At 42.4% G+C, this 27,609-nt stretch overlaps 2 protein-coding genes across 3 annotated transcripts in view; both read right to left on the reverse strand.

The window, feature by feature from the left end:
* Positions 1–333: 333 nt before the first annotated feature.
* Positions 334–27,609, reverse strand: part of CCDC184 (coiled-coil domain containing 184) — a 57,280-nt gene continuing 30,004 nt past the window's right edge. The window contains exon 4 of one of the 2 annotated variants that reach the window (XR_012122068.1): positions 334–1,798. The gene's annotated coding sequence lies outside the window, so the exon portion shown is untranslated. Of the gene's footprint in view, positions 1,799–4,927; positions 5,752–27,609 lie in introns of those variants that run through there. The other variant, XR_012122067.1, reaches the window with a different exon arrangement.
* On the reverse strand, positions 7,304–9,938 carry OR10AD1 (olfactory receptor family 10 subfamily AD member 1). The gene is given in 6 exon segments (XM_073214165.1): positions 7,304–8,766; positions 8,769–9,034; positions 9,036–9,279; positions 9,282–9,332; positions 9,335–9,605; positions 9,608–9,938. Coding segments are annotated over 6 exon segments (1,083 nt in total). The 5' UTR covers positions 9,815–9,938; the 3' UTR covers positions 7,304–8,722.

Here is a 27,609-nt window from a genome sequence, read left to right on the forward strand (position 1 = left end):
ATCTGATTATGAGGGTGTGGCCATGGAAGGGTCTGGATTGAGGATGTGGCTGTAGAAGATTCTGGATTGAGGGTATGGCTCTGGAAGGGTCTGACTATGAGAGTGTGGCTGTGGAAGGGTCTGGAGTGGTCATGGAGAGGAGAATGGAAGGGCTGGGGTGATGGAGGGGAGCTATGCTGGCTCTGGGACCAGCCATGGTCCATAGAATTAGAAAATCTAAGCTGCTCTCCCAGAGCCAGGGCCGCCTCTGCTGAGAATGAACAGAAAACACCCCATCTGGGAATGAGCTTCAACTCTGGGCCTGCCCAGTTCCCGTGAATCCAAGCAGTCCTGCACGGACCTGTCCCTGGAGCCCTGGCAGCAGCTGGCCCAGGGTTGGTGAAGGCCACCCCTGCTAAGGGAACAGGCCTGGGTCTAGCATGCAGAGAGCTGACATGTTATGGCAGCAGGTTCATCCGCCACCCTGGAAAGTGGCCCATGTGACAGGGATGGGCCTCCTGGGACCTGGAGAGGCCCAGGACCTAGGGCAGGGTGACAGGAGGGCCGGGGTGGTGGCCAGGCCAGTGGGGCAGAGCCAGCCTCTCAGAAGCCTGCCAACTGCCTTCCAGGGACAGGACAGCCAGGAACCTGGACTACTGCCACCTGAGGGAGAAGGTGCTGAGGTCTGAGTGCACCTACCAGGAAGAGGCCTACTTCCTGCTGGCTGCCTACGGGCTGCAGGCTGACCTGGGCAACCAGCGGGAACTGGCCCATGTCAGGAGGTACTTAGAGCCGCAGGCCTACTTCCCACAGTGGGTAAGGCCACCAAGGCTTCCTGCTCTGGATGGCAGAGAGCCTTCCCCCTGCCCAGTGAGGACAGGCTGAGGGCCAGGACAGGGCAGGAGGATGGGGGAGCAGGCAGAGCCCGACAGGCCTGTGATTCCCCCTCAGATCATCACTAAGAGGGGCAACACCTACATCCTCAGGCATGGTCCCACCATGCACCGCGAGCAGCGGGGCCAGAGCCCCAAGGAGGCCATACTACACTTCATCAGAGAGGCCTGACAGCTCGAGGATGTCCCTGTCCACTTCTTCAGGCTGTACAAAGTCAAGCCCAGGTGGCTGCGAGTGGGGAAGTGAGTCCAGGCTGCCTCAGAGCCGCTTCTGCCCAAGGGAAGGGAGTCCGAAGGGGGGCCAGGACACTGACCCCAGGACAGGGAGGATGTGTGTCCACAGTTGGCCTGTGGCCTGGGGACCATGCCTCAGTCTGATGCATGGCCACAGTGAGCTTGACTACACCCTGCTTACCCATGACAAGGCCCATCCTGCCCAGGCACAGGCTGTTGAGGGCTCTGACGTTGGTGTCCTTTTTAGGATAAGAAGGAAGACAGACCAACTGTCACCCTGGGGCTGACCCTCAAGGGAATGCACATCTCTCAGGTGGGGTGAAGCCCCTGGAGCACCCCCTCCTCATAAAGGGCTGGACCTGGGGCCTTGCCTCTGACCCCTGGCTCGGCCCCTCTCTGCTGCTCTGCAGGACGTGAACTGTGCTCCCCAGCTGCTCTATGAATTCCCCTGGTCCCGTGTAGGGAAGCTGGCATTTCTCGTGTGTGTTTGATGAGGCTGGGAGACTAACGCTGCTCCTCAGGGCATTTCCTGGGCGCCTTGTCCTCCACAAGGCACATGCACAGCCCGACAGCATGCCCCGCACCCCTGCCTGGGGCCTGGCTCCTTCAGTGGGAGGCGGCCCTGCCCCTGGGAAGTGCTCTCCTGCCCTGACGGGGCGTTCTGAGTCTCTGTTCCAGGCAACATTCGGCTCCTGTGTGGAGAAAGTAGAGGGGAATGAGGAGTAAGCCACAGAACCACTCTGCTACGGCTGCAGGCTTCCAGGCATCTCTGCTGTCATCCTGGCTGCACACGGTCACCTGGGCCTGGACTCAGGGTGGAAGGTCGGGGATAGTGTAGCCCTTTTCATCCTGTCCTGGACTGGTGCTCCCCACAGCCATCACAGACCCCAGGGGTAGCCTTCTCATTATTGAGTACAGAGCAGCGGGCCCCCCTAAAAGCCTGCCTGCTCACAGAAGTTAGATTTGCATGATGGAAACAATGGCAGTTCCAAGTCTGGGTTATGCTGATGTTTAAAACACTCCTCTTCACTTGTCGTATGGTTTTCTTGTAAATTTACGTCTTGTCTCTTTGTCCAGGGAAAAAAATCTGAGATCCAGCCAGACAGGCTGCCCTCCACCCGGAAGCTGGTGTATTACACCTGCTGCACCTCCCAGGGCTCTCAGGTGTGAGAGACCCCTTAGCAGCCCACACGATCAGGCATGCACACACATGCACAAAGACATGAACACACATTCACACAGGCATGCATGTACATATACACATGCACACACAGACGTGAACACACATGCACATAATGCACATGGACACACACAGAGATGCACATGTACACACATACACTTGCACAGGCATGCACACAATACACACTTGTGCATGCAAAGCCACCCAGGAGGGTGATGTCACTCTCACATTGCTGTCAAATCCCTCTGCTCTCCTTTTGGCTCTTGGGAAATTCTTCCACAAAGCCCATCTTTGAATCAGGCTCCAGGACAGCTGCAGGAGTGCGGTCACCACCACGCCTGTCCATCATAACATCTAGGAGGACACATGAGCCAAGTGTCCACACCCCATGTTGCAAGAAACAAAAGAGCCACCCAGCTGATGCATGGGGAGCACCACGCACAGGCCCAGCTGGTGGGCAGGGAACGGTTCAGTGTGGGCATAGGCGATGCTCTAGGTGCCCAGACTATGGGCAGGATGAGGACATGGACAGGCACCCACCTTCGGCCCCCTCCAGCTGCTGCAGGTGCTGCAGTGCAGGCTGCAGGGTGAGGTGGAGCTGGTGTTTGTCTTGTTCTTTTGTTTGGAATGTATTCTTCTGTCTTATCCTTTTGTTTGGCTATGTCCGTTTCTTCCTTCAGCCATGCGTCCTGGTCCTGAAGCTAGTGGATTTGTGAAGTGTGCATCCTATGGTGCCCAGAAGCTCAAGACCCTCTGCCCACCAGAGCCTGGTTCTCTGTTTCAGCCAAGCTGCAGTTCCTGTTGGTGGGTTGTGGGCAGGGCCCACCTTTCTGCCCATCTGCCAGCCATTGCAGACTCCCACTGCTAGCCTCCCTGTGCCTCTCTGCCAATAATGGTGGATCCCCATTGCTAGCCTCTGAATCATGGGTCTATTTTTGTTTGTTTGGTTTGTTTTTTATATTGCACATAGAAGGGAAACCATATGGTATTTGCCATTCTCTGATTTATTTCACTTAGCACGAAATCCTGTATGTCTACCCATGTGGTTGCAAATGGCAATATTTTAGCTCTTCTTTCAATGTTTGGTAGAATTCACCTGTGAAACCATCCTGTCCTGTACTCTTATTACTTGGTGTATGTCAATTTTGTATATGTCCCACATATTTATCTGTTCATCTATCAATGAGCATTTGGATTGATTCCACATCTTGGCTATTGTAAAAAATTTGGCAATAAACATAGGTGTGCACGTATCTTTTCAAATTAGTGATTTTTTTCTTCATGTAAATTCCCTGATGTGGAATTGCTGGGTTGTATGGCATTTCAATTTTTAGGTTTTTTGAGGAACCTCCATACTGTTTTCCACATTGGCTGGACAAATTTACATTCCCACCCACAGAGTAGAGGGCTGGCTCCCCTTTCTCCATATCCTCACCAACACTTGTTATTTCTTGACCTGCTGATAAAAGCCATTCTACTGATGTGAAATCATATATCACTGTGTCCTATGTACTTTATATTTTGGATACTATTTCAAATGAAATCTTCAGAATTTAGCTTTCTGCTTTGTTTGCTGGCATATGCAAATATAATTTGATTCTTGTAAATTGATTTTGTATTCACTAACCTCATTAAATTCTACTACTTTTAATAAATTATCTTCACATTCTTTCAGTTCTCTAAGATAATCATATTATCTGTAACTATAATTTTTTCATTTTCAATTCTTATACCATTTATCTAATCATTTTGCTTAATTGTACTGTCAAGGATCTTTAGTACAATCTTGAATAAAGGTAGGGATAATAGTTAACCTAGGCTTGCTTATGACTTAAGGTAATTTTAATGTTTTACTATTACGGATGATGTTTCCTATAGAGTTCTGATGTATATTCACTTTGATAGCTTCACTTCATTTCTATTCCTGGTCTGCTGAGAGGTGTGTTCTTTTTCCTTTATGTAGGTGTGAATTTTCAATAAAATAGATGCTCTTCTGAATCTGTTGAGAAGGTCATTTGTTTTTCTTCATCCATCTGTTAATGTAGGGATTTATATTAACTCATTTTCTGATATTAAATCAACTTTGAATTATTGGGACTTATTAGATTTTTTTTCATGACACAAGTTACATCTTTATAACACTGTAAAAGACAATTCTGTAGGAGGAATTTTTAAATTGTGTTTCTGAGTGAGATTAGTTTAGTTTGTCTCTCTCAAGTTTTGGTATCACATTTTATTTAGTCTTTTTCAAGTTTGGTATGAATGGTATTGTTTAAAAAAATCAAAGTGTTTGCCTCTTTTTCTAATATATCTAAAATTAGAATTCATTTCTTTTATTCATAGTATTTGCCTTAAGTCACATGTCTGGCTGTTTATTTATAGAAATATTTTTTTAACTGTGGATTTAATTAGATGATTATAGGTATGATGTTTTATATTCTTTCTTCACTCAGTTCTGGATAATAGTATTTTGTAGTAATTTTCCATTCATCTGTGTTAGCAGATTTAATGTCATACATTTTGCCATAGAACTCTCTTACAATTTTAAAAACGTTTTAGTTTTGTCTTGCTGTGGAATAAATTACCACACATTCAGTGACTTAAGTAAAACAGATTTATGATCCTACAATTTCCTTGGGTCAAGAGTCTGGGTATGGTTAGCCAGGTCTTCTGCTCAGGGTCTCTCCAGATTGAAATCAATGTGTCAACTGGGCTGAAATTTTCATCTGAGGCTCAGGGGCCTCTTCCAAGCTCACTGGTTACTGGAAAAATCTATTTCTTTGCAGTCGTAGCCCTGAAGTACCTGTCTCCTTGCTAGTCATCACTGTGGTATTGCTTTCAGCTCTTAGAGTCTGCCCACAGCTCCTTGCCACATGGCACCCACAGGCAGTTCACAGTGTGGTTATTTGCTTTCTGCCAGGCCAGCTGGAGTATCATCTCTCTCTGAATTCCAACTCCTCTCTAGTCTGCTATCATGGAGTTTTATATGAGATAAATTTTATATTTTGACTTTCATTGTTAAGAAAACAGCTGTCAAAATGAGAAGGGTTCTCTAAAAGGGAACCTGTCTTTTCATTCAGGTGACTGTTACGTTTCTTTGTCTTTCATTTTCAGAAATTTTATTTGTGTTCCCATGTGTGTTTTTCTTTTACAGATATTATATTTGGGGGAATGCTAAGTCCTCTTTAACTTGGGGACTATTGTTTTCTTTTGGTTTTGTAAAATTCTCAGGCACTGAGGGTGGCAGTTCTTTCAGTTATAATCCTTGAAATCCTCCACCTCTACTGATGTCATGACGATGTGGGGGAGGGGGAGCATTCCACAGTCGTATGATTAGGTCTCAGTCTTCTAGTGAGTTTGTGTTCCTGCACTGTGACCTTCGCAAGTGCTTCCCAGCTTTTTTATTTCTCGAGTCCATCTCCATCTTGGTGAGGTTCTCATAAAATAGTTTTCCTTGAGGATAGGCTGTTAAGGGGAAAGGAGCTCACTTGGTTTATTTCTGAATGGTTACATTTCCATTTCCCTACCTTTTCTAGAAGCGCAAGAGGATGTTTTTCTGATCTGCATTATGAGAATCTGGTGGGGATGCTAAAAGTAAACCTCATGAAACTATGAGGGACCCTGTAAGGGGCAGGCACCCAGGAGTTTCATCTCTGAATCTAGCCATGTTCAGTGTCCAGTAACTGGTCAGTTTCTCTTTAAGTGTTCTTACCAGGCTCTGGCTCCAGCTTCTACCTCAGAAAACTGTGATCATCTGTGCTCAGCTGCCTCCCAGGTTTTGGGGCTGCAAACTGCCCTGTGATATCAATTCTCTGGTGGGCCTAAGAAGTGTTGTTGATTCTCACTTTGTTCACCCTATTTTCTTTCTTATTGGTGAGGGTGGGCATAACAACTTCCAAGCCCATTACTCATTTCATGTGGTAGACTTAAATTCATTCTTTGTTTGGTTAGAATAATTAAATAGCTTACTTAGAATCATGGTTCGAAATTTCCAAGCAAATGAATTTCTTTCCTGTTAACTTTTGGATACTGAGTTCTAACTTAACTACATTATGAGCAGAGAACTTGGTCTGAATGATTCTGTATCATTGAAATGTTTTGAAATTTGCTTTATTTAATAGTATATGGCCTATTTTGAGAAATTTTCCATTTGTGTTTGGTAATATGTGCCTGGTACCTGTTACTAAGTCAGCCAATGTGCTGGGAGAAAATAGTCGACACACTTAAATAGGACCAATGAGGGTACCTTCCATGATGGGGACAGGAGTACAGAAAATCAGAGAGGGATGGTGAAGCACCATGGGTTCTCAGGAAAAAGAGAGCAGGCGCCACCATATAAGGGCAAGGAAAGAGCTGTAGGAAAAGGCCACCCAACTGGGCCTCTGGGACAGCAGGGAAGGAGCCAGGAAAATAAACATCCACATTGACTCTCCTCCTGACTTCCTCTATCATATCATGTAACTCTTATTAGCTGAACCCAAGCAGACCACAGAGGGCAATGAAGAATCTTGATGCAGTCAACAAAAATCTGTCTACAGATCAGAGGGAGAAGGTTTGTACTTGGTTCTAGAGGGGCAAAAGAAAATATCCAGCATACCTGAATTGTAAAGCAGACCAATTAGGATGAGTGGAGCATATGGTTGGGGGAATACAAGCCCTGAGAAAAGGAGATTGGTGAGGCAAAGGAGAGAAAATGTTGAGATTATGGGGAGCGTTCCTGTAAGAGGACACATGGGTCCACAGGTTGCACTAGATGGTATTCGTAGGAGTCCCACCGCAAGTGAGCTGAGGTGATGAGGCACAGGACTGAGCTGTGCAGGGTGCCAGACTGGGGGGAACAAGGGAAGGATGACTGCTGGGTGGGAGTAGTTTGGTTTGAAGTAAGAAAAGATAAGGTCAGAATTTAAATAGGAGCCCATGCTAGGTTGGTAGATACAAAGGCATTATTCGGATAAATCTTATAATGTGAGGAAACTGGAAGAGCAGAGGTAGGCTCAGAAGGAGACAAACACAGAGGTTTTAGAGAAGGTTTTATCAGAACTCCTTACATTGATTGTTGCCATGGCAGTGCCAGTGAAATCCTGCCCACAGTCAACCAGAAAATGGCTTTGCAGAAAGAATTCTCTATTCTAAATTCTTCTTGGTTTCCCCCTGTCTCTTTTCTTCCCATAGCAGTACCTCTAATCGTTCCTGGTTCTGCCCATTTAATATGTCATCTCTAGATCAAGGTAGCCCAACCTAGGCCCTACTGACATCCTGAGCTGCATACTTCTTCATTGGGCAGCAGGCTGCTCTTCTGGGTATTGTAGGATGTACTGCAGCATCCCTGGTCTCTACCTACCTAGATGCCAGTACCATACATGCCTCTCTAGTTGTGACAACCAAGTATGTCTTAAGCTGCTGACAAATATCCACAGGGAAGAAAATCATCCCCCCAGTGAACCCTTATTCTTGACTTTAGATGATGAGACTGAAATAGAGGAGAAAGAAGACAGAGATATGAGTAAAGGGTCTCAGAAAATGTAGTATATTGTTGGTTAAACAAGAGATAGGAAATAGTGTTCATGAAAAATAAGAGGTATACTTAAATTGCACAAAACACATCCAGGCTAGTGACAAAATTTTCAAGCAGGAGCAAATAAATGTTCAGTAAGTTAACCTGCCCTTTTTATTTTCTTATATATGTCACATGAAGTTTTCCAGAACTAGGAGATTTTGTTCTAAAGCTCCCACTCCCGTTCACATTCTAGGGCCGTGGTGCTCTCCCGACATTGCCTTCCCTTGCCCCTGCCCTCTCTCCTCTGCATTAGTAATCCACACATACTGGCATTCGGCTCTGCCTCTTGCTACCTTTGAGAAGTGATGCAATCCTAGTATCATTTCGTGTTTTGGGGGATCTTTCTTAGAGTATTTCGAGGCCACTGTGTAGGATGGTATATACTTGACAGTATATTTCTCCCACCCATTGCTTTTCTTGTAACGTCTACACATCCTTTTGCTTCCCTTATGCCTCCCAGACTGCTCCTTTTTCAAAGCCAGGGGGGTTCCTGGTAATTGACTTTGCCCTGGAAAAAAATGCTCTGCAAAGAATGGGCTGGTCATCTTCTTCACTGTCTTTCCCTTTGAGGAGCATACTGCCTTTCCCCAAGTTTTAGAGAAACTTCTTCATTCCATTACACTCGCCGCTCCAATCATGAATGTATTAGTAAGGGAAGATTGGGAGGCTCAGTCTGTGCTGGAAGCGAAGTCACATAGATGAGAATTAAACCTCAATAGGATCTTCCAGGACTGATGCTGGTAGAAATGAAGCCAGGAATATTCTTTTCCGAAGCTTATCAATTAGTGAGTTTCCCACTTGTAAGGGCTAGGGGATGACTAAGCCAGGTGAGGCAGCTTCCCTCCAGTAGTCCTCCCACTAGACAGAATCTGCCTGGTCCTAGCTGGTCCTCCAAAGGGCCCTCACCATGGCCCCCTTCATTTTCTGTTCCAAAAGCTGTAGATGACAGGGTTGCACATGGGCGTGATGATGGTGGAGAGGGGGCAGAAAGGCTTGTCTTTGTCAGGGCCGTGTGTGCTGTGGGGATTCATGTAGGACAACATGGCCAAGGTGTACAAGAAGGTGACCACAGTCAGATGGGAGGCACAGGCAGAGAAGGTCTTTTCCCGACCTGAGGAGGAGGCTCTTCCGAGGACAGGGGCCGGGATGCGGGCACAGGAGATGACAACGAGCACCACGGGGCCAAGCAGGCCCCTCGGCAAAGATCATTCTCAGGCTGAGCTGGGGGCCCCCTCAGGAGAGAGCAATCACTATGGGGGCCTCACAGAAAAAGTTTTCTATGTGGTTGTCCTTACAGAATGGACCATGAAATGTCATGTGATCAAGCAAGATGCCATTGGTCAGCCCAAATAACCGGGCAGTACTCACCAGCTTCATACAGACCTGCCAGCTCATGATCTGGGCATAGCTCAGGGGGTGGCAGACCGCAACATAGGATCATAGGCCATAAAAGCCAAGAGGATGCACCCGGCCACACCTACCCTGAAGCCAGATACATCTGGGTCCAGCAGGAGGCAAAGGAGAGAGTGTGGTTCCCGGACACCAGGTGGATCAGCCTCTGCGGGATGGTGGTGGTGGTGATGAAGCAGACGTCCAGGAAGGACAGGTGGCCAAGGAAGAAGTACATGGGGCTGTTGAGCCTGGTGTCTGTCCAGGTGATGAGGATGATGAGGCCATTCATGGCCATGGCAAGGCTGTAGAGGGCCAGGAAGAGGGCAAAGAGCGATTCCTGAGTGGAAGGAGAGCTCTGCTCAGAGTTAACAGGAGGATAAACTCTGCCACTGTGCTCCCACTCCTCAGACACGCTGTCTTGGACCTGCTTGCAGACGGAGGACAGGAGCAGCACAGGTAACACAAGGCACTCAGCAGGGCCCGAAACCCAGCTCCGGAAGAACAAGATGAATGAGTGGTGGATGATGCTTCCAGATGGTTGGTATATTCCTTTTTTTTTTTTGAGAGGGCATCTCTCATATTTATTGATCAAATGGTTGTTAACAACAATAAAATTCTGTATAGGGGAGTCAGTGCTCAATGCACAATCATTAATCCACCCCAAGCCTAATTTTCATCAGTCTCCAATCTTCTGAAGCATAACGAACAAGTTCTTACATGGTGAACAAATTCTTACGTAGTGAATAAGTTCTTACATGGTGAACAGTACAAAGGCAGTCATCACGGAAACTTTCAGTTTTGATCACGCATTATGAACTATAAACAATCAGGTCAAATATGAATATTTGTTTGATTTTTATACTTGATTTATATGTGGATCCCACATTTCTCCCTTATTATTATTGTTATTATTATTATTATTATTATTTTTAATAAAATGCTGAAGTGGTAGGTAGATGCAAGAAAAAGGTAGAAAACATAGTTTAGTGTTGTAAGAGAGCAAATGTAGATGATCAGGTGTGTGCCTGTAGACTATGTGTTAATCCAAGCTAGACAAGGGCATCAAAACATGCACGGATGCAGAAGATTTCTCTCAAAACAGGGGGGGTGAGGTTCTAAGCCTCACCTCTGTTGATCCCCAATTTCTCACCCGATGGCCCCCCTGTGACTGTGCCTGTCTTAGGTTGTTCCTCCCTTGAGGAATCTTACCCGTCTCTGGCTAACCAGTCATCTTCCAGGGCCATACAGGGAAATGTAAAGTTGGTAAGTGAGAGAGAGACCATATTGTTTGAAAAGGTTAGCTTTTTACTTCTTTGCAGATTTATGCCCTGTGGCTTCTATGCCCAGCATTTGTCTTGAGGTATCTTTACCACTTGGAGGAATTATGATACTCGGTAAATTCGATATGAGGCATGAATTCTATTTAAGGGTTGTAATTAGGAAGGAAGAAGAAAAGCTATAGAAGTAGCAGGTGGAAGAAAATATGGGAAGATTGATTATTTCTTTGACATATTTTCTTGTAGAGTAACTTAAGCATGTATAGGTTTTAAGCTAGTAATTAAATTGCGCACACATGTTTACATAATAGGAATACAGTTACATAACCAAAGCAGACCTATAATTACCAGCCATCTCCAGTGAAACCAAGAAAATCAGTTAGGCATCCTAGGCATTTGTGAAAATTTATCTATGATATGATGGATATTGTCCAACTGTACTTGAACAGTCTGAGAGAAATCAGACAAATTAAAACAACCCATTCCTGGGAACTGTTCACATCCCATATGTTCTTTTAACAGTAGATAGTCTGTAGTTGTAAGATTTTGGAGCACTACAACTTGCACTTCTCCTAATTCTTGGTTGAGTTCCAACAGTATAGATCCAGTCAAATTTGTTGTTTTACTGTATGCACAGGCCAGCTTAGATATCTCCTTCTTCATTCCCATGGCAAGTCCAGGAACTGGTGGGATGAATGCAGCTACAGCTGTAGCAGCGACTGGATCTTTGTTGAGGTTTTTTGATGATCATCTTCTGGTATGACTCTTCCAGAGAGTGCTGATGTTGGAAGTTCTTCTTCATATCGTATCTTAGTTCATTTTCTGGGTAGCCAAATTAGGCTTTGATCCTCTGTATAAACACAAACAGACCCTTTGCCCACACTTTGATATGCCCTTTATACCATTGTGTAGAACTCACTGGAGGTCACCACACAGGGACTGCATTTTTTTTTAAGAGAAAGGAATATTATCAGAAAAATGGACCTCCATAGCTGATCATCTGACACCCTTTAAGTGATCAAAATTAAGGATATTTAAAGCATGCATTAATCATTGATTTACAGTTAGTTTTACCCTATCAGGGAGTAATCCCCCTTTTCTTTCTTTCTTTTTTTTTATTATCATTAATCTACACTTACATGAAGAATATTATGTTTACTAGGCTCTCCCCTATACCAGGTCCCCCCTACAAACCCCTTTACAGTCACTGTCCATCAGCATAGCAAAATGTTGTAGAATCACTACTTGTCTTCTCTGTGTTGTACAGCCCTCCCCTTTCTCCCACCACCCCCATTATGCATGCTAATCTTAATACCCCCCTTCTTCTTCCCTCCCCTTATCCCTCCCTACCCACCCATCCTCCCCAGTCCCTTTCCCTTTGGTACCTGTTAGTCCATTCTTGGGTTCTGTGATTCCACTGCTGATTTGTTCCTTCAGTTTTTCCATTTGTTCTTATACTCCACAGATGAGTGAAATCATTTGGTATTTCTCTTTCTCCGCCTGGCTTATTTCACTGAGCATAACACCCTCCAGCTCCATCCATGTTGCTGCAAATGGTAGGATTTGCCCTCTTCTTATGGCTGAGTAATATTCCATTGTGTATATGTACCACATCTTCTTTATCCTTTCATCTACTGATGGACATTTAGGTTGCTTCCAATTCTTGGCTATTGTAAATAGTGCTGCGATAAACATAGGGGTGCATCTGTCTTTCTCAAACTTGATTGCTGCATTCTTAGGGTAAATTCCTAGGAGTGGAATTCCTGGGTCAAATGGTAAGTCTGTTTTGAGCATTTTGATGAACCTCCATACTGCTTTCCACAATGGTTGAACTAATTTACATTCCCACCAGCAGTGTAGGAGGGTTCCCCTTTCTCCACAGCCTCGCCAACATTTGTTGTTGTTTGTCTTTTGGATGGCAGCCATCCTTACTGGTGTGAGGTGATACCTCATTGTAGTTTTAATTTGCATTTATCTGATAATTAGCGATGTGGAGCATCTTTTCATGTGTCTGTTGGCCATCTGTATTTCATTTTTGGAGAACTGTCTGTTCAGTTCCTCTGCCCATTTTTTTTTTGAGAGGGCATCTCTCATATTTATTGATCAAATGGTTGTTAACAACAATAAAATTCTGTATAGGGGGGTCAATGCTCAATGCACAATCATTAATCCACCTCAAGTCTAATTCTTGTCAGTCTCCAATCTTCTGAAGCATAACGAACAAGTTCTTACATGGTGAACGAATTCTTACATAGTGAATAAATTCTTACATGGTGAACAGTACAAGGACATTCATCACAGAAACTTTCAGTTTTGATCACGCATTATGAACTATAAACAATCAGGTCAAATATGAATATTCGTTTGATTTTTATACTTGATTTATATGTGGATCCCATATTTCTCCCTTTATTATTATTATTATTTTTATTTTTAATAAAATGCTGGAGTGGTAGGTGCAAGATAAAGGTAGAAAACATAGTTTAGTGCTGTAAGAGGCCTCTGCCCATTTTTTAATTGGGTTTTTTGTTTTTTGTTTGTTGAGGTGTATGAGCTCTTTATATATTTTGGACGTCAAGCCTTTATTGGATCTGTCATTTACAAATATATTCTCCCATACTGTAGGGTTCCTTTTTGTTCTATTGATGGTGTCTTTCGCTGTACAGAAGCTTTTCAGCTTGATATATTCCCACTTGTTCATTTTTGCTGTTGTATTCCTTGCCCAGGGAGATATGTTCAAGAAGAGGTCACTCATGTTTATGTCTAAGAGGTTTTTGCCTATGTTTTTTTCCAAGAGTTTAATGGTTTCATGACTTACATTCAGGTCTTTGATCCATTTTGAGTTTACTTTTGTGTATGGGGTTAGACAATGGTCCAGTTTCATTCTCCTACATGTAGCTGTCTAGTTTTGCCAGCACCATCTGTTGAAGAGACTGTCATTTCACCATTGTATGTCCATGGCTCCTTTATCAAATATTAATTGACCATATATGTCTGGGTTAATGTCTGGAGTCTCTAGTCTGTTCCACTGGTCTGTGGCTCTGTTCTTGTGCCAGTACCAAATTGCCTTGATTACTATGGCTTTATAGTAGAGCTTGAAGTTGGGGAGTGAGATCCCCCCTACTTTATTTTTCTTTTTCAGGATTGCTTTGGCTATTCGGGGTCTTTGGTGTTTCCATATGAATTTTGGAATTATTTGTTCCAGTTCATTGAAGAATGTTGCTGGTAGTTTGATAGGGATTGCATCAAATCTGTATATTGCTTTGGGCAGGATGGCCATTTTGACGATATTAATTCTTCCTAGCCACGAGCATGGGATGAATTTCCATTTGTTAGTGTCCCCTTTAATTTCTCTTAAGAGTGACTTGCAATTTTCAGAGTATAAGTCTTTCACTTCTTTGGTTAGGTTTATTCCTAGGTATTTTATTCTTTTTGATGCAATTGTGAATGGAGTTGTTTTCCTGATTTCTCTTTTTGTTGGTTCATTGTTAGTGTATAGGAAAGCCACAGTTTTCTGTGTGTTAATTTTGTATCCTGCAACTTTGCTGTATTCCGATATCAGTTCTAGTAGTTTTGGAGTGGAGTCTTTAGGGTTTTTTATGTACAATATCATGTCATCTGCAAATAGTGACAGTTTAACTTCTTCTTTACCAATCTGGATTCCTTGTATTTCTTTGTTTTGTCTGATTGCCATGGCTAGGACCTCCAGTACTATGTTAAATAACAGTGGGGAGAGTGGGCATCCCTGTGTAGTTCCCTATCTCAGAGGAAAAGCTTTCAGCTTCTCGCTGTTCAGTATAATGTTGGCTGTGGGTTTATCATAAATGGCCTTTATTATGTTGAGGTACTTGCCCTCTATTCCCATTTTGCTGGGAGTTTTTATCATGAATGGATGTGGTATATTCCTTTTTAACTTTCAGTTCTGCCTGTACTCGTCTTTTGTTTCTCTTCTCCCACTCCCTCCTCTGTACACTCTCACCCTTCCCTGTCCGTTAGTCTTTCCACTTAACTCCTCTCCTCAATTATTTCTTCTCCCTCTCCGTTCTCCTCTTCAGTGATGGGTGTCTGCCATTCGGCCACCTCTGATTGAACTCCCCTTTCTTCTCCCTGTCTTTAAATATCTCGAGTTGCCTATCTTGCTTTTAGAAGGTACTTAGCCCCCTACTGCCACCTTTAGCTCCTCTCAGGTCTGGACTCCCTCTAGGTGGTTTCCTGATGGGTCAGGGCAGCAGCTGGGAGCATGGCATTCCCAAAGTCTGCTTTGGGATGCTCCCCTAAACCGCGTCCTTGGAAATCCTCCTCTTACGGCCCAGAGAGGGCAGGGAGGGTCAGAGAGCACTGTTTAATACAAGATGCGGCTTGGAATCCTGGGCCCAGTAGACATGTTGGGGCTGGGGTCAGGGTCCGGAAGAGAAATCAGTGAGCTACATTCCAAACAAGCCCGAGACTTATCCAAGAAGGAACTGAATTCAACCTAAGGAATCACTAGGACCTAAGGAGTATAAGCTTATTTGTGGCTCTTTGTGCCAGAAAGAATATTCTGTGAAACCTGGCACCTGGTGCCTTGTTAACTACCATTGGGGCTTAAACCAATCAAGCGGTTGTGTAAATAAATAGGTCAATATCCTGAAAATTACATGCTACCTCATTCTGTGTCTCAACTGGTAATGATGTTTGTCACTGAATCACTGTGGCAAATAAGAGACAGTCTCCTGCTGTTTGATGATGCACCGGTCCAGGGGGGTGGCCTGATCCGGTGCACCACTCTGAAAGAGAAGCTGTGTCTGATGAACTTAGTTCTTTGGCATCTGGACCATAGGTGATGAATGTTTACTTAAGTATCATTACTAGGTTATGTGTGTGCTGCACTTCATAGAACAGGTTTGAATTCTTACACATCACATATTCCATTGGCTAACAATCTTCTTTTGTCCCCACTTTTTCATAGTGTATGATTTGACCTTTTCAGGATTTTAAATTTTGTTTCAGTACGAACTAATTGAATTTTAGCACCTTGAGTTGGAAATCATAGGCCCTCTTCACTGTTAGTGAAGAAAACAGAAAACTTCATTCTCTTTTAGTTGCAGATAAGATCATATTATTCTACAGCATAAATATATGCTTGCAAATATTCTTCTGACAAAGAATTTTCTAAGATTGGACATCAAAAATTATTGCTATGTGCTGTAAAACTAATCCTAAACCTTTAAAATGTCATTTTTTTTTAATGTATTTTTTTTTTTTTGAGAGGGCATCTCTCATATTTATTGATCAAATGGTTGTTAACAACAATAAAATTCAGTATAGGGGGGTCAATGCTCAATGTACAATCATTAATCCATCTCAAGCCTAATTCTCGTCAGTCTCCAATCTTCTGAAGCATAACGAACAAGTTCTTACATGGTGAACGAATTCTTACAGAGTGAATAAATTCTTACATGGTGAACAGTACAAGGGCATTCATCACAGAAACTTTCGGTTTTGATCATGCAATATGACCTATAAACCATCAGGTCAAATATGAATATTCATTTGATTTTTGTACTTGATTTATATGTTGATCCCACATTTCTCCTATTATTATTTTTTTTTTATTTTTAATAAAATGCTGAAGTGGTAGGTAGATGCAAGATAAAGGTAGAAAACATAGTTTAGTGCTGTAAGAAGGCAAATATAGATGATCAGATGATCAGGTGTGTGCCTATGGACTAAGTATTAATCCAGGCTAGACAAGGGCAGCAAGACATCCACGGATGCAGAAGATTTCTCTCAAAGCAGGGGGGGTGAGGTTCTGAGCCTCACCTCTGTTGATCCCCAAATTCTCACCTGATGGCCCCCCTGTGACTGTGCCTGTCTTAGGTTGTTCCTCCCTTGAGGAATCTTACCCGTCTCTGGCTAACCAGTCATCTTCCGGGGCCATACAGGGAAATGTAAAGTTGGTAAGTGAGAGAGAAGCCATATTGTTTGCAAAGGTTAGCTTTTTACTTCTTTGCAGATTTATGCCCTGTGGCTTCTATGCCCAGCACTTGTCTCGAGGTATCTTTACCACCTGGAGGAATTATGATACTCGGTAAATTCGATATGAGGCACGAATTCTATTTAAGGTTTGTAATTAGGAAGGAAGAAGAAAAGCTATAGATGTAGCATATGAAGGAAACTTGGGAGGATTGATTATTTCTTTGACATATCTTCTTGTATAGTACCTTAAGTATGTATAGGTTTTAAACTACTAACTAATTTGCACACACATTAACATAATAGGAATACGGTGACATAAACAAAGCAAATCTATAATTACCAGCCATCTCCAGTGAAGCCAAGAAAACCATTTAGGCACCCTAGGCATTTGTGAAAATTTATCTATGATATGATGGATATTGTCCAACTGTACTTGAACCATCAGACAAATTAAAGCAGCCCATTTCTGGGATCTGTTCACATCCCATATGTTCTTTTAACCATAGATAGTCTATAGTCATGAGATTTTGGGGTGCTACAACTTGCACCCCTCCCAACTCCTGGTTGAGTTCCAACAGTACAGATCCAGTCAAATTCGTTGTCTCACTGTATGCACATGCCAGCCTAGACATCTCCCTCCTCCTTCTTATGGCAAGTCCAGGAGACGGTGGGCTGGATGCAGCCACAACCGCAGCATCGTCCGGATCCCTGTGGAGGCTTTTTGATGATCATCCCCTGGCACGAGTCCTCCAGAGAGTGCTGATGCCGGAAGCTCTTCCTCATATCGTATCTTAGTTCATTTTCTGGGTATCCAAGCTAGGCCTTGATCTTCTGCGTAGAAACAAACAGACCCTTTGCCCACACTTTGACATGCCCTCTATACCACTGTGCAGAACTCATTGGAGGTCAGCACACAGTAACTGCTTTCTTTTTTTTTTTTTAATTAAGAGAAAGGAATATTATCAGAAAAGAGTACCTCCATACCTGATCATCTGACACCCTTTAAGTGATCAACATTAAGGATATTTAAAGCATGCGTTGATCTTTGATTTACCAATAGTTTTATCCTTTTAAGGAGTAATCCCCCTTTTCTTTCTTTCTTTCTTTTTTTTTTTTAAATTTTTATTCTACACTTACCTGAAGAATACTATGTTTACTATGCTCTCCCCTATATCAGGTCCCCCCTAACAACCACATTACGGTTACTGTCCATCAGCTTAGCAAAATGTGGTAGAGTCACTACTTGTCCTCTTTGTGTTGTGCAGCCCACCCTCCCCTTTCTCCCTCCCCCCCATGCATGCTAATCTTAATACCCCCCTTTTTCTTCCCCCCCCTTATCCCTCCCTGCCCACCCATCCTCCCCAGTTCCTTTCCCTTTGGTACCTGTTAGTCCATTTTTGGGTTCTGTAATTCTGCTGCTGTTTTGTTCCTTCAGTTTTTCCTTTGTTCCTATACTCCTCAGATGAGTGAAATCATTTGGTATTTCTCTTTCTCCGCTTGGCTTATTTCACTGAGCATAATACTCTCCAGCTCCATCCATGTTGCTGCAAATGGTTGGATTTTTCCACTTCTTATGGCTGAGTAGTATTCCATTGTGTATATGTACCACATCTCCAGGGATTGTTTCACTTCTGTGATCTCTTTCCTGACATCTGTGATCTCCTTCCGGACTTCATCCCACTGCTCTTGCATTTTTCTCTGCATCTCATCCCATTGCTCTTGCATTTTTTTCTGCATCTCTGTCAGCATGTTCATGATTTTTATTTTGAATTCTTTTTCAGGAAGACTAGTTAGGTCTGTCTCCTTCTCAGGTGTTGTCTCTGTGATCTTTGTCTGCCTGTAGTTTTGCCTTTTCATGGTGATAGAGATAGTTTGCAGAGCTGGTACAAGTGACCGCTGGAAGAGCTTCCCTTCTTGTTGGTTTGTAGCCTTTTCCTGGGAGAATAGCGACCTCTAGTGGCTTGTGCTGGGCAGCTGTGCGCAGACAGGGCTTCTGCTTCCTGCCCAGTTGCTTTGGGGTTTATCTCCGCTGTTGCTGTGGGCTTGGCCTGGCTGGGGCTGTTCCTCCAAAATGGTGGAGCCCCGTTGGAGGGGGAGCAGCCAGGAGACTATTTATCTCCGTAAGGGGCCTCTGTGCTCCCTGCTGCCCAGGGGGTTAGAGTGCCCAGAGATCCCCAGATTCCCTGCTTCTGGTCTAAGTGACCTGTCCTGCCCCTTTAAGATTTCCAAAAAGCACTCTCCAAACCAAAACAACAGCAGCAACAATGAGAGAGGGAACAGAAACAAAGAGAAAAAAAAAAAGGAAAAAAAAGGAAAAAACAAGCGATTTTTTTTTTTTTTTTTTTTTTTTTGTCCTCAGGTGCCGGTCCCAGGCACCCGCTCACTGGTCCTGCTGCCCTGTCTCCCTAGCACCAGGGTCCCTGTCCTTTCAAGGCTTCCAAAAAGCACCCACCCACCGGTCCCGCAGAGAAGGAACGCTCAATATTCTTTGTCCTCAGGCACTGGTCCCACGCACCCGCTCACCAGTCCCGCCGCCCTGCCTCCCTAGCACCGGGGTCCCTGTCCCTTCAAGGCTTCCAAAAAGCACTCGGCAAAAAGAGAGAAAAAAAAGGGGAAAAACGCGCGATTTCTTCCGTCCTCAGGTAATGGTGGTCTCAGTTATGGCTGTGGAAATATTTAAATTGATAGCTCTCTGTTTTCTGAAAGGTGTATATACTTGTGAGATTTCCTTGTTAAACCAGAAGAGGATCATGGGATTTTCTTCTGCCAAATGTATAGAGATGAGAGAAAGAACTACCCATGACTCCTCAGGTTTCTTATTTCAAGAGTTGAGGGTCTGTAATCTCATTTAAATTACTGATAGTTTACAAATAGTTCACACATATCATGGCGTTTGAACCTCCAATTCATTATTGTAATTTGATGATGCAATTTAATCTCATAGAAGAATCTCTGTTAAGCTGTGTTGGACAGTGTAGCTGAACACAGTTTGGCAAAGAATAGGGTAATCAATTTTCAGCTGTGGCTCTAGACTGACTTCAGAGTGGGTGACTTTACTGTTTTGATCCATTTTAGAACCATTTTCAAGCAAAACAGAATGTTTTAAATGTTCCAAGAGCCTCTCAACAGGGAGTGGTTTGCATTGGAGAAGCAGCCACAGGAAGGTGGAAGTAGGACTGTCTTAATATAGAATATGCCGGTTAACCACAGACCTAACTGGTAAGGGAAGGCAGTGCTGGGTGCTGCTAAGGGTGGCGTAGGCTAGGGAAGGTACCGCCTTCCACGTTCCTGATGTGTCCTTCACCTGGGTGGAACTGTAATAACATAACAGTCCTGACCTTTCTCTTCTCCCTCATTCACACCATCTCACAGGAGGCGGAGGGGCTTACCTGACTGGTGATTTTAGAAGGAGATACTGAGCACATGTGTTCTATCCTCTCCTCTTGTCTTACCCTTGAGAGTGAGTGGCCTTCCCCAGCACAGGCTCTGCCCTTGCCTGGGGAGGCTCTGTGGTTATAGAGTGCTGCCAGTTATGGGGAAATACGTCTGTCTGTGTGTCTAACTCTGTGCTTCTGCAACAGGAAGTTCAATTGCTCAAATGTCTGCTTTGCTGCTAATAAAAAGGTGATATTTTAGCCTTCATCTGCAGACCCTGTCTTATTTCTCAGTTGATTCAGAACCAGATGGGAAGAACAGTGCTGTTTACTGGGTCCCCTCAAAGTCCCTAACAATTATTAGTAGTAATATCATCACATACATGGACATAAAATTGTAAACATAGAAATTACAGAGTTTTGGTTATAAAGAAAAGAAACTGAGTCACAGTGATGTCTGGTAGATCCTGAGAGGGAAAAGCTCTGCTGATAAACACATGGAATTCTCAAAGCCCAGTGCTGGTGAGTTAAGGGAGACAGGCCTCCATTCCATGACCGCAGGAGCACAATCAACAAAGTGTGCTATTACAGCTGACACTGGTGGGAAAAATGTGTCATTATAAAGTAAGACTCTGATTCCTGTCGTATTACTGAAGATGAGCAGTACTAAATATATTCAACAGTAACCACAGAGTTTCTGTTGCTTTCCAGCATGCTAGGGCCACAGGAAAGAAATATAATGTGCCACTGTATTGTTCATTTATTCTGTAGAGTGTGTTGGTTTTAGGAATGGGGTGATTCACCCAAGTAGTAAATGAACTTGCTAGCCTTGTTTGACTCCTGTAGATTCTCCTTTCAGAAAGCTTCCCACCGCTACAAGGCTTGGCTATCATCTTGCAGGTATGCTTTAAATAAAATGTACTTCTCATAATTTGAATTGTACACAGCTTGAAACCTGGTTTCTTCTCTGCAATCTTTAATCCCTTATTTTGGGGATTAAAGAAATCATTTCAAGCTGGTGTTGGCAAAACTGGACAGCTACGTGTAAGAGAATGAAACTGGATCGTATAAACCCATACACAAAAGTAAACTCAAAATGGATCAAAGACCTGAATGTAAGTCATGAAACCATTAAACTCTTGGAAAAAAACATAGGCAAAAACCTCTTAGACATAAACATGAGTGACCTCTTCTTGAACATATCTCCCCGGGCAAGGAAAACAACAGCAAAAATGAACAAGTGGGAATATATCAAGCTGAAAAGCTTCTGTACAGCAAAAGACACCATCAATAGAACAAAAAGGTACCCTACAGTATGGGAGAATATATTTGTAAATGACAGATCCTATAAAGGCTTGACGTCCAAAATATATAAAGAGCTCACACACCTCAAGAAACAAAAAACAAATAACCCAATTAAAAAATGGGCAGAGGAACTGAACAGACAGTTCTCCAAAAATGAAATACAGATGGCCAACAGACACATGAAAAGATGCTCCACATCGCTAATTATCAGATAAATGCAAATTAAAACTACAATGAGGTATCACCTCACACCAGTAAGGATGGCTGCCATCCAAAAGACAAACAACAACAAATGTTGGCGAGGCTGTGGAGAAAGGGGAACCCTCCTACACTGCTGGTGGGAATGTAAATTAGTTCAACCATTGTGGAAAGCAGTATGGAGATTCCTCAAAAAACTCAAAATAGAAATACCATTTGACCCAGGAATTCCACTTCAAGGAATTTTACCCTAAGAATGCAGCAGCCCAGTTTGAAAAAGACAGATGCACCCCTATGTTTATCGCAGCACTATTTACAATAGCCAAGAATTGGAAGCAACCTAAATGTCCATCAGTAGATGAATGGATAAAGAAGATGTGGTACATATACATAATGGAGTATTATTCAACCATAAGAAGGAAACAAATCCTACCATTTTCAACAACATGGACGGAACTAGAGGGTATTATGCTCAGTGAAATAAGCCAGGCGGAGAAAGACAAGTATCGAATGATTTCACTCACATGTGGAGTATAAGAGCAAAGAAAAACCTGAAGGAACAAAACAGCAGCAGACTCACATAACCCAAGAATAGACTGACAGTTACCAAAGGGAAAGGGACTGGGGAGAATGGTTGGGAAGGGAGGGATAAGGGGGAAAAGGGGCAATATGATTAGCACACATAATGTAGAGGGTGGGGCCACGGGGAAGGCAGTATAGCACAGAGAAGACAATTAGTGACTCTATAGCATCTTACTATGCTGATGGACAGTGACTGTAATGGGGTATGTGGTGGGGACTTGATAATGGGGGGAATCTAGTAACTACAATGTTGCTCATGTAAGGGTATATTAATATACGAAAAAAGAAAAAAAGACCATGTCTCCAGAGAAAGAACCTGAGATAATGGCTGCCTGGGTTTTGGTCAGCCTTGGAGACCAACTGCATTTTTGCACTTGAATTTTGTGAGATAACCTTGCATTATCATAAATTCCTTTTTTCTTCAATACTATTACAGATGGGTTTCTTTTTCTTGCAACCAAAACATCTTAAATAAGATAGTATCTACTTTAATGTGGGTTTGAGGATTAAATGAAATAAAGTATACCTCCAAAAATATTACTTTCTCCCTTCCAGCTGTAAACAGCAAGCACCCTGTGTGCCCTGAGCATCAGACTTACCTGTTTCTTGTATTTCTTTTTGGGAATAACAGGCCCATTTCACTGTCAATATTTTTGCAAGTTTTTCCTCCTCGTTTCAGCTTTTCCTCTTCCAGAAGCTCCTTTACTAGTATTACAGGTGCTAATATATTTGTGTTTGTGTTTTGCTATGTTTTGTTTTACAGTTTTTGTTCCACAAAGGACTCAGTTAATCATACTCTTCAGTTTATGATACACCATCTTGGGCCTTGCAAGGAAAGGCTCTTTTGTTTTATGTCTTTATTTCTTTAATCTGTCTTAACACCCTTTATCTCAACTCTCATCCCCTCCACACAATAGGCAACTTTCCAATGTGCTTAATGTACATATTCCTATTTAAATGTGTATATGGAAAATAGTTATTACTACAAAGCTATTAAGTTATAGGTTTCATTCTGTGTCTTACTTTTTTCACTAAGCACTGTTTTTCATCTCCATCCTCATTGCTGGATGCTAATATTTAATCTGTTTCTTCACATCAATGCCTAGCATTCTATGATGTGCACTCACCATATTGTACCTTTCCACTCCTCCAGTAATGAACATCCACATTGTCCCCAACACCATGCCACTACAAATAACCCTGTAATGAACATTCCCATTTTTGTCCTCTTCTGGACTTGTAAAGAATTTGTTTTATATTACTTAGGAGAAGAATTTATGGTGTACAGGGTATGCATCTACTTAATGGGTCCAAGTCATGCCAGATTGCTTTCCAGAAGTGATAGAACCAGTCTTGCAGCACTGCAAGATTCTATATTTCCACATCCATGGCTTCATTTGTAATTACCTAGGTTTCTAATTTTTGATGGTTTGAGAGGTATGAACAGATATCTCATTAGTTTAATTTGCATTTGATTACTAATGATTTTGATAAAATTTTCACATGCATGTTAGCTTTTTCCTATTCTGTAAATTGCCTATTGATACATTTTGCATCTTTTTTCTGTTGGGTTGCTGTGTTTTCCCTGTTCATTTGCAGGAATTCCATTTATATTCTGATGATATATATACTGATGGAGTAATATATCTCCATCAGTCTTAGACAAAGCAAGTATTTCCTTCATTTTGCCATCTGCCTGCTAACTTTGTCCATTGTGCCCTTTATAGAATATAAATCTTTCATTGTTTAACAATCAGATTCCTCAGTTTTTGCCTATGGTTTGTGCTTTCAAAAGTGTTGAAGAATGTGGACTATTCTCTTTGTTATGCCTACTCTCTGCCTGCCATCTCTAAATCCAAGCTCATTAGTGAGGTCCCTATAGTCATTCTATCCATTCCTCTTCATTGGACTACCAAGTAATTGCATTGACTGAACTACATTCTTAAGAAAATCCCATCTTCCTTAAACTTTTCCCCTCCATGGAGTCCCATGGAGTCTCAGGCTATGAAAATCATATCTTTTAACTGTATTTAGTCAGGCTTCCCATAGCCCTGGACACACCACCGTATCTCCTTGGCTATCAAGAGGAACAAAAATGGCATAGTTACTTTCTCTGAAGATTTCCTTCACTCCCATTTCACTAATCAATTCCATCTTTGTGGGTCAGAATTTGATCCAGAATTGCATCTCTGCTCTGCCATTCAATCTTCCATATGAAGGATTATATTACATTAAATTGACATTCCCCTCATGCTACTCTGACTTTCCTTTTATCATTTGCTCCTATTTTATTCCCACTTCCTTTCGTCTCTTTCCTTCCTTCCCTCCCTGCCCTTTTTTCCCCTCCTTTCCTTTCTGAATCCTGTAAATGCTGAGGGCAAGGGCTGACTTTCTGTAGATCACAGCAAAGAAGCTGCTTCTGTCCCAGAAGCAGGTTCCCCAAAAGTGTACAGTGTGTAATATGACTGGTAATCCTTCCAGTTGCACATCAGAACCCAGTTCTGTTTTCTTAGAAACAATGTACTGTACCCTTTTTCACTGCCATATTCCAAGCATGAGTCCCATCCTACCAAGTGTCTTTATATCGGTGAGCTTTTATTTTTCTCATTGTATAAAATCTTAAGTTCTATTTGTATATTACCTATACTTTGGTACCAGTGTAGAGGCCGCATGTACTTTTTTTCCCAACCCCTTTCTACTTACCTTGTTCAGGGAATGCCTCCTCCGCTACTGCTTTCCTTCCAATGTCATAATAGATGTTCGCTCTAGAATGATATCTTGTAGGTTTTCTCCTCATTTTTTTTTTTACTTTTGTCCTCTCCATTTTCTCTTCTCATCCCCACCCCTAGCCCACAGCACACTGAAGTGCTCTTAATTCAGCTGACAGTGCTCACAGAAAACAGATTTTCCCTTCAATCTTCTGAGAAGCACTCTGTCTCAATTCAAGAATATATCATTTGCTCATCATTAGACTGTGAGCACCTTAAGGGCAGGGACCATGACTTCCCGGAGTCTGCCCCTGTGCCTGCCCCCTTCCATGACACATACATAACAGGCAATCAATCGGTGAATGCCTGCCAGCAGATTGACTTAGTCACGGTTCCCTTCTCGGATTCCCTCCTTGCGTCAAACTTGATTCACCTGCTCAAGGAACTTTGACTTCCCATTTTTATTCGCAAAGTCCAAGCACTATAAGCTTCCTATAGCATATTGTAACCACTTACAGCAGAGTAAGTTGCAGTACAACTTAATGGGAAAAAGTACAACACTGATTTATAATTCAGACAAACAGGGTTCTAGTTCTCTGTTGTCATTAACTATGCAGCCTTGGGTATGTCATCCGTTTATTTTGTTAGTTATATGCAATGGTAAAACATTTATTCACTATAAATCCTCTTAGAAGGAGACTATATTTTTCATAAAGTACTTGCAGTAGAAATAAGGTAAATTTTCCCCACCCAGGGGACTAAACATGAGAGAAACTGTTTTTCTCAAAATAAGAGAATTTGTTTGTTATATGGAGCAGGCAAGAGGAGAGCACAGGAAGGATAAGGCGGAGGAGCCTGGGAAAGGCATGAACTCCCCAGTGGGAACTTTCTTTATGATCTCTCTCCCTCTTTTTTTTTTTTCACTCAACTCTATAGTATATATCTTTAAATGTCTAGGAGGGTTTATTTCTTATTGAAGCCACTGAAAAGGCTGCTATATGTGTCAGAGTTGATAAGGAGTCAAACTGAGGCAGGTTGCATGGACTCAGGGGTGTGCATGCAGAGGGAAGCAAAAGCAAAATAAGCCACAGAGCATTGCAAAAATTTTGTAGAATGCTATGGAATTCCCAGATTTTGGAATTTGAATTTGGGCCAACTTTGATCAGATTCTAAGAGGCCTGGTAATCTCTTCAGACATCTGAGTTATATATAAAATGGTTATATGATCATCACTAAGGTTTTTTCAACAATAACATTTTTGAAGATTCTAAGAGATGGTTATTTTTTTCCAGCTCTAAAATCATGAAAGTTTTTCATTTATAGATTTAAGACTCAATGAAACACTTATTTTCTGCCTATTAGGAGAAAGGTCCTTTACTACTGATTTCATCGACTCCAGACACACTTTTCCTTAACATTTTAATGTCTCTGAAGGGGGTATGCCTTGTACTTGATCATCAACGTCAGCTGATAATTACTGTTGGCTGAGCGGCAAAGTCAGAACATAGTTATCATTCTTGCACATGCCTGGGCCTTGTTGTTATTCTAGGTGGCATGCCTAGAAATCTACAATCCCTTGAAGTTTCAGTCAATTAACTATTTAAGGACAATTTAAGGAAATATTAGTCCTAGTTGTTGTCTGAATGAACATCTTTGTTGAACATTTTCTGGCAAGGTCAAAAAAGTCCCCATTGCAGAACTTGCAGAATGAGGTGTGTGGCCTGGAAGAAATTCCCACAGACAGCAGTGAAGCTCTCTTTTTAAGAAATGCTGCTTCACTAACACTCAAAATGACCCCAAAAACATAAAAACTTGGTAACATAACATCAACAACTTTGAGTCAAAAACTAACTGAGAAACGTTAGATTCAGTGTGAAGGAATTGTGTAGGAATACTATAATGACTTTCAGCTATATTTGTGTACATTGTAGTCATATAAAAATGTTCTGTTTCTAAATAAGTCTAAATGAGCTCTTTGAGTAAAAATTTAAAATATAATTGATAAGAAAGCATAGTGATTATTTAATTGACAGTATTTTTTCTTTCTTAATAGTGCCTAAAATAATGATGTGCCACACAATAGATGATGGCTTACAGTCACTAAAATAACGTATTTCAGAGACTATAAAAATGAGGAAGCAGTTCCAGCTCTCAAGATATTCATAATCGGTGAGGGGGAATAACAAGAACATAAAGAATAACAGAAGCAAGGAAAAAATAGTAGTTGTCCTCAAAAGAAATATAAACAAAAAGATTTGGACCTTTAAAGGAAAACAAGATCACATTAGGAAAGGCTTCATGAAAGAAGTGGCCTTTGAGAAGGGCCTTGAAGAACTGGTAGGATTCCAACTTGCAGAGATGGAATGAAGTGTGAAGAGTAAAGAGAATGAGCAAGGAATGAGATGTAAGAAAACAGGCATTTCTGGGGAATGGTGAATAGCATATTCTAACTATAGGGTTTGCTAACCTTTTTGTCTTTATAGGCCCCTTTAAGAATTCAGTGAATGCTATGAACCCAATTCCTAGAAATAAAAGCACAAATTTATAATGAAAAGTTTTTGCATACGATTTCTGGGGATTTCCCACTTAAAGGTAGCATAAGAGAGGGAGAGGAAAAAGCAGCTTTGCTGGACGCCCATGGAAGCTGGTGCGGGTGACCCAGGCTGCAGAAGTCCCTTTTCTGGAGGAGAGGTTCTCACCTGACTGCACTTGGGAAGAATGACTAAGATAAATGGGCTGTTGGGGGTTCTCACCCAGCTCACATATCCACAGAGCTGGGGTACCCTTGGGAATCATTTCCAGCTGACTAGATGATTTGGGCTTCCAAATGATGGGATGGTGGCTAGAAAAAGTACCTGGAAATGAAATGCATGGGTAAAAAGTATGCCAGGGCCTTACTGGGGAGGACCAGACTCCCCCCCAACCACTGGATTTTATTCTTCATTTACATGTAATGGGGACATGATGTAGAT

This window comes from Manis javanica, chromosome 10 (assembly GCF_040802235.1).
Source record: "Manis javanica isolate MJ-LG chromosome 10, MJ_LKY, whole genome shotgun sequence".
Lineage (NCBI taxonomy): Eukaryota > Metazoa > Chordata > Mammalia > Pholidota > Manidae > Manis > Manis javanica.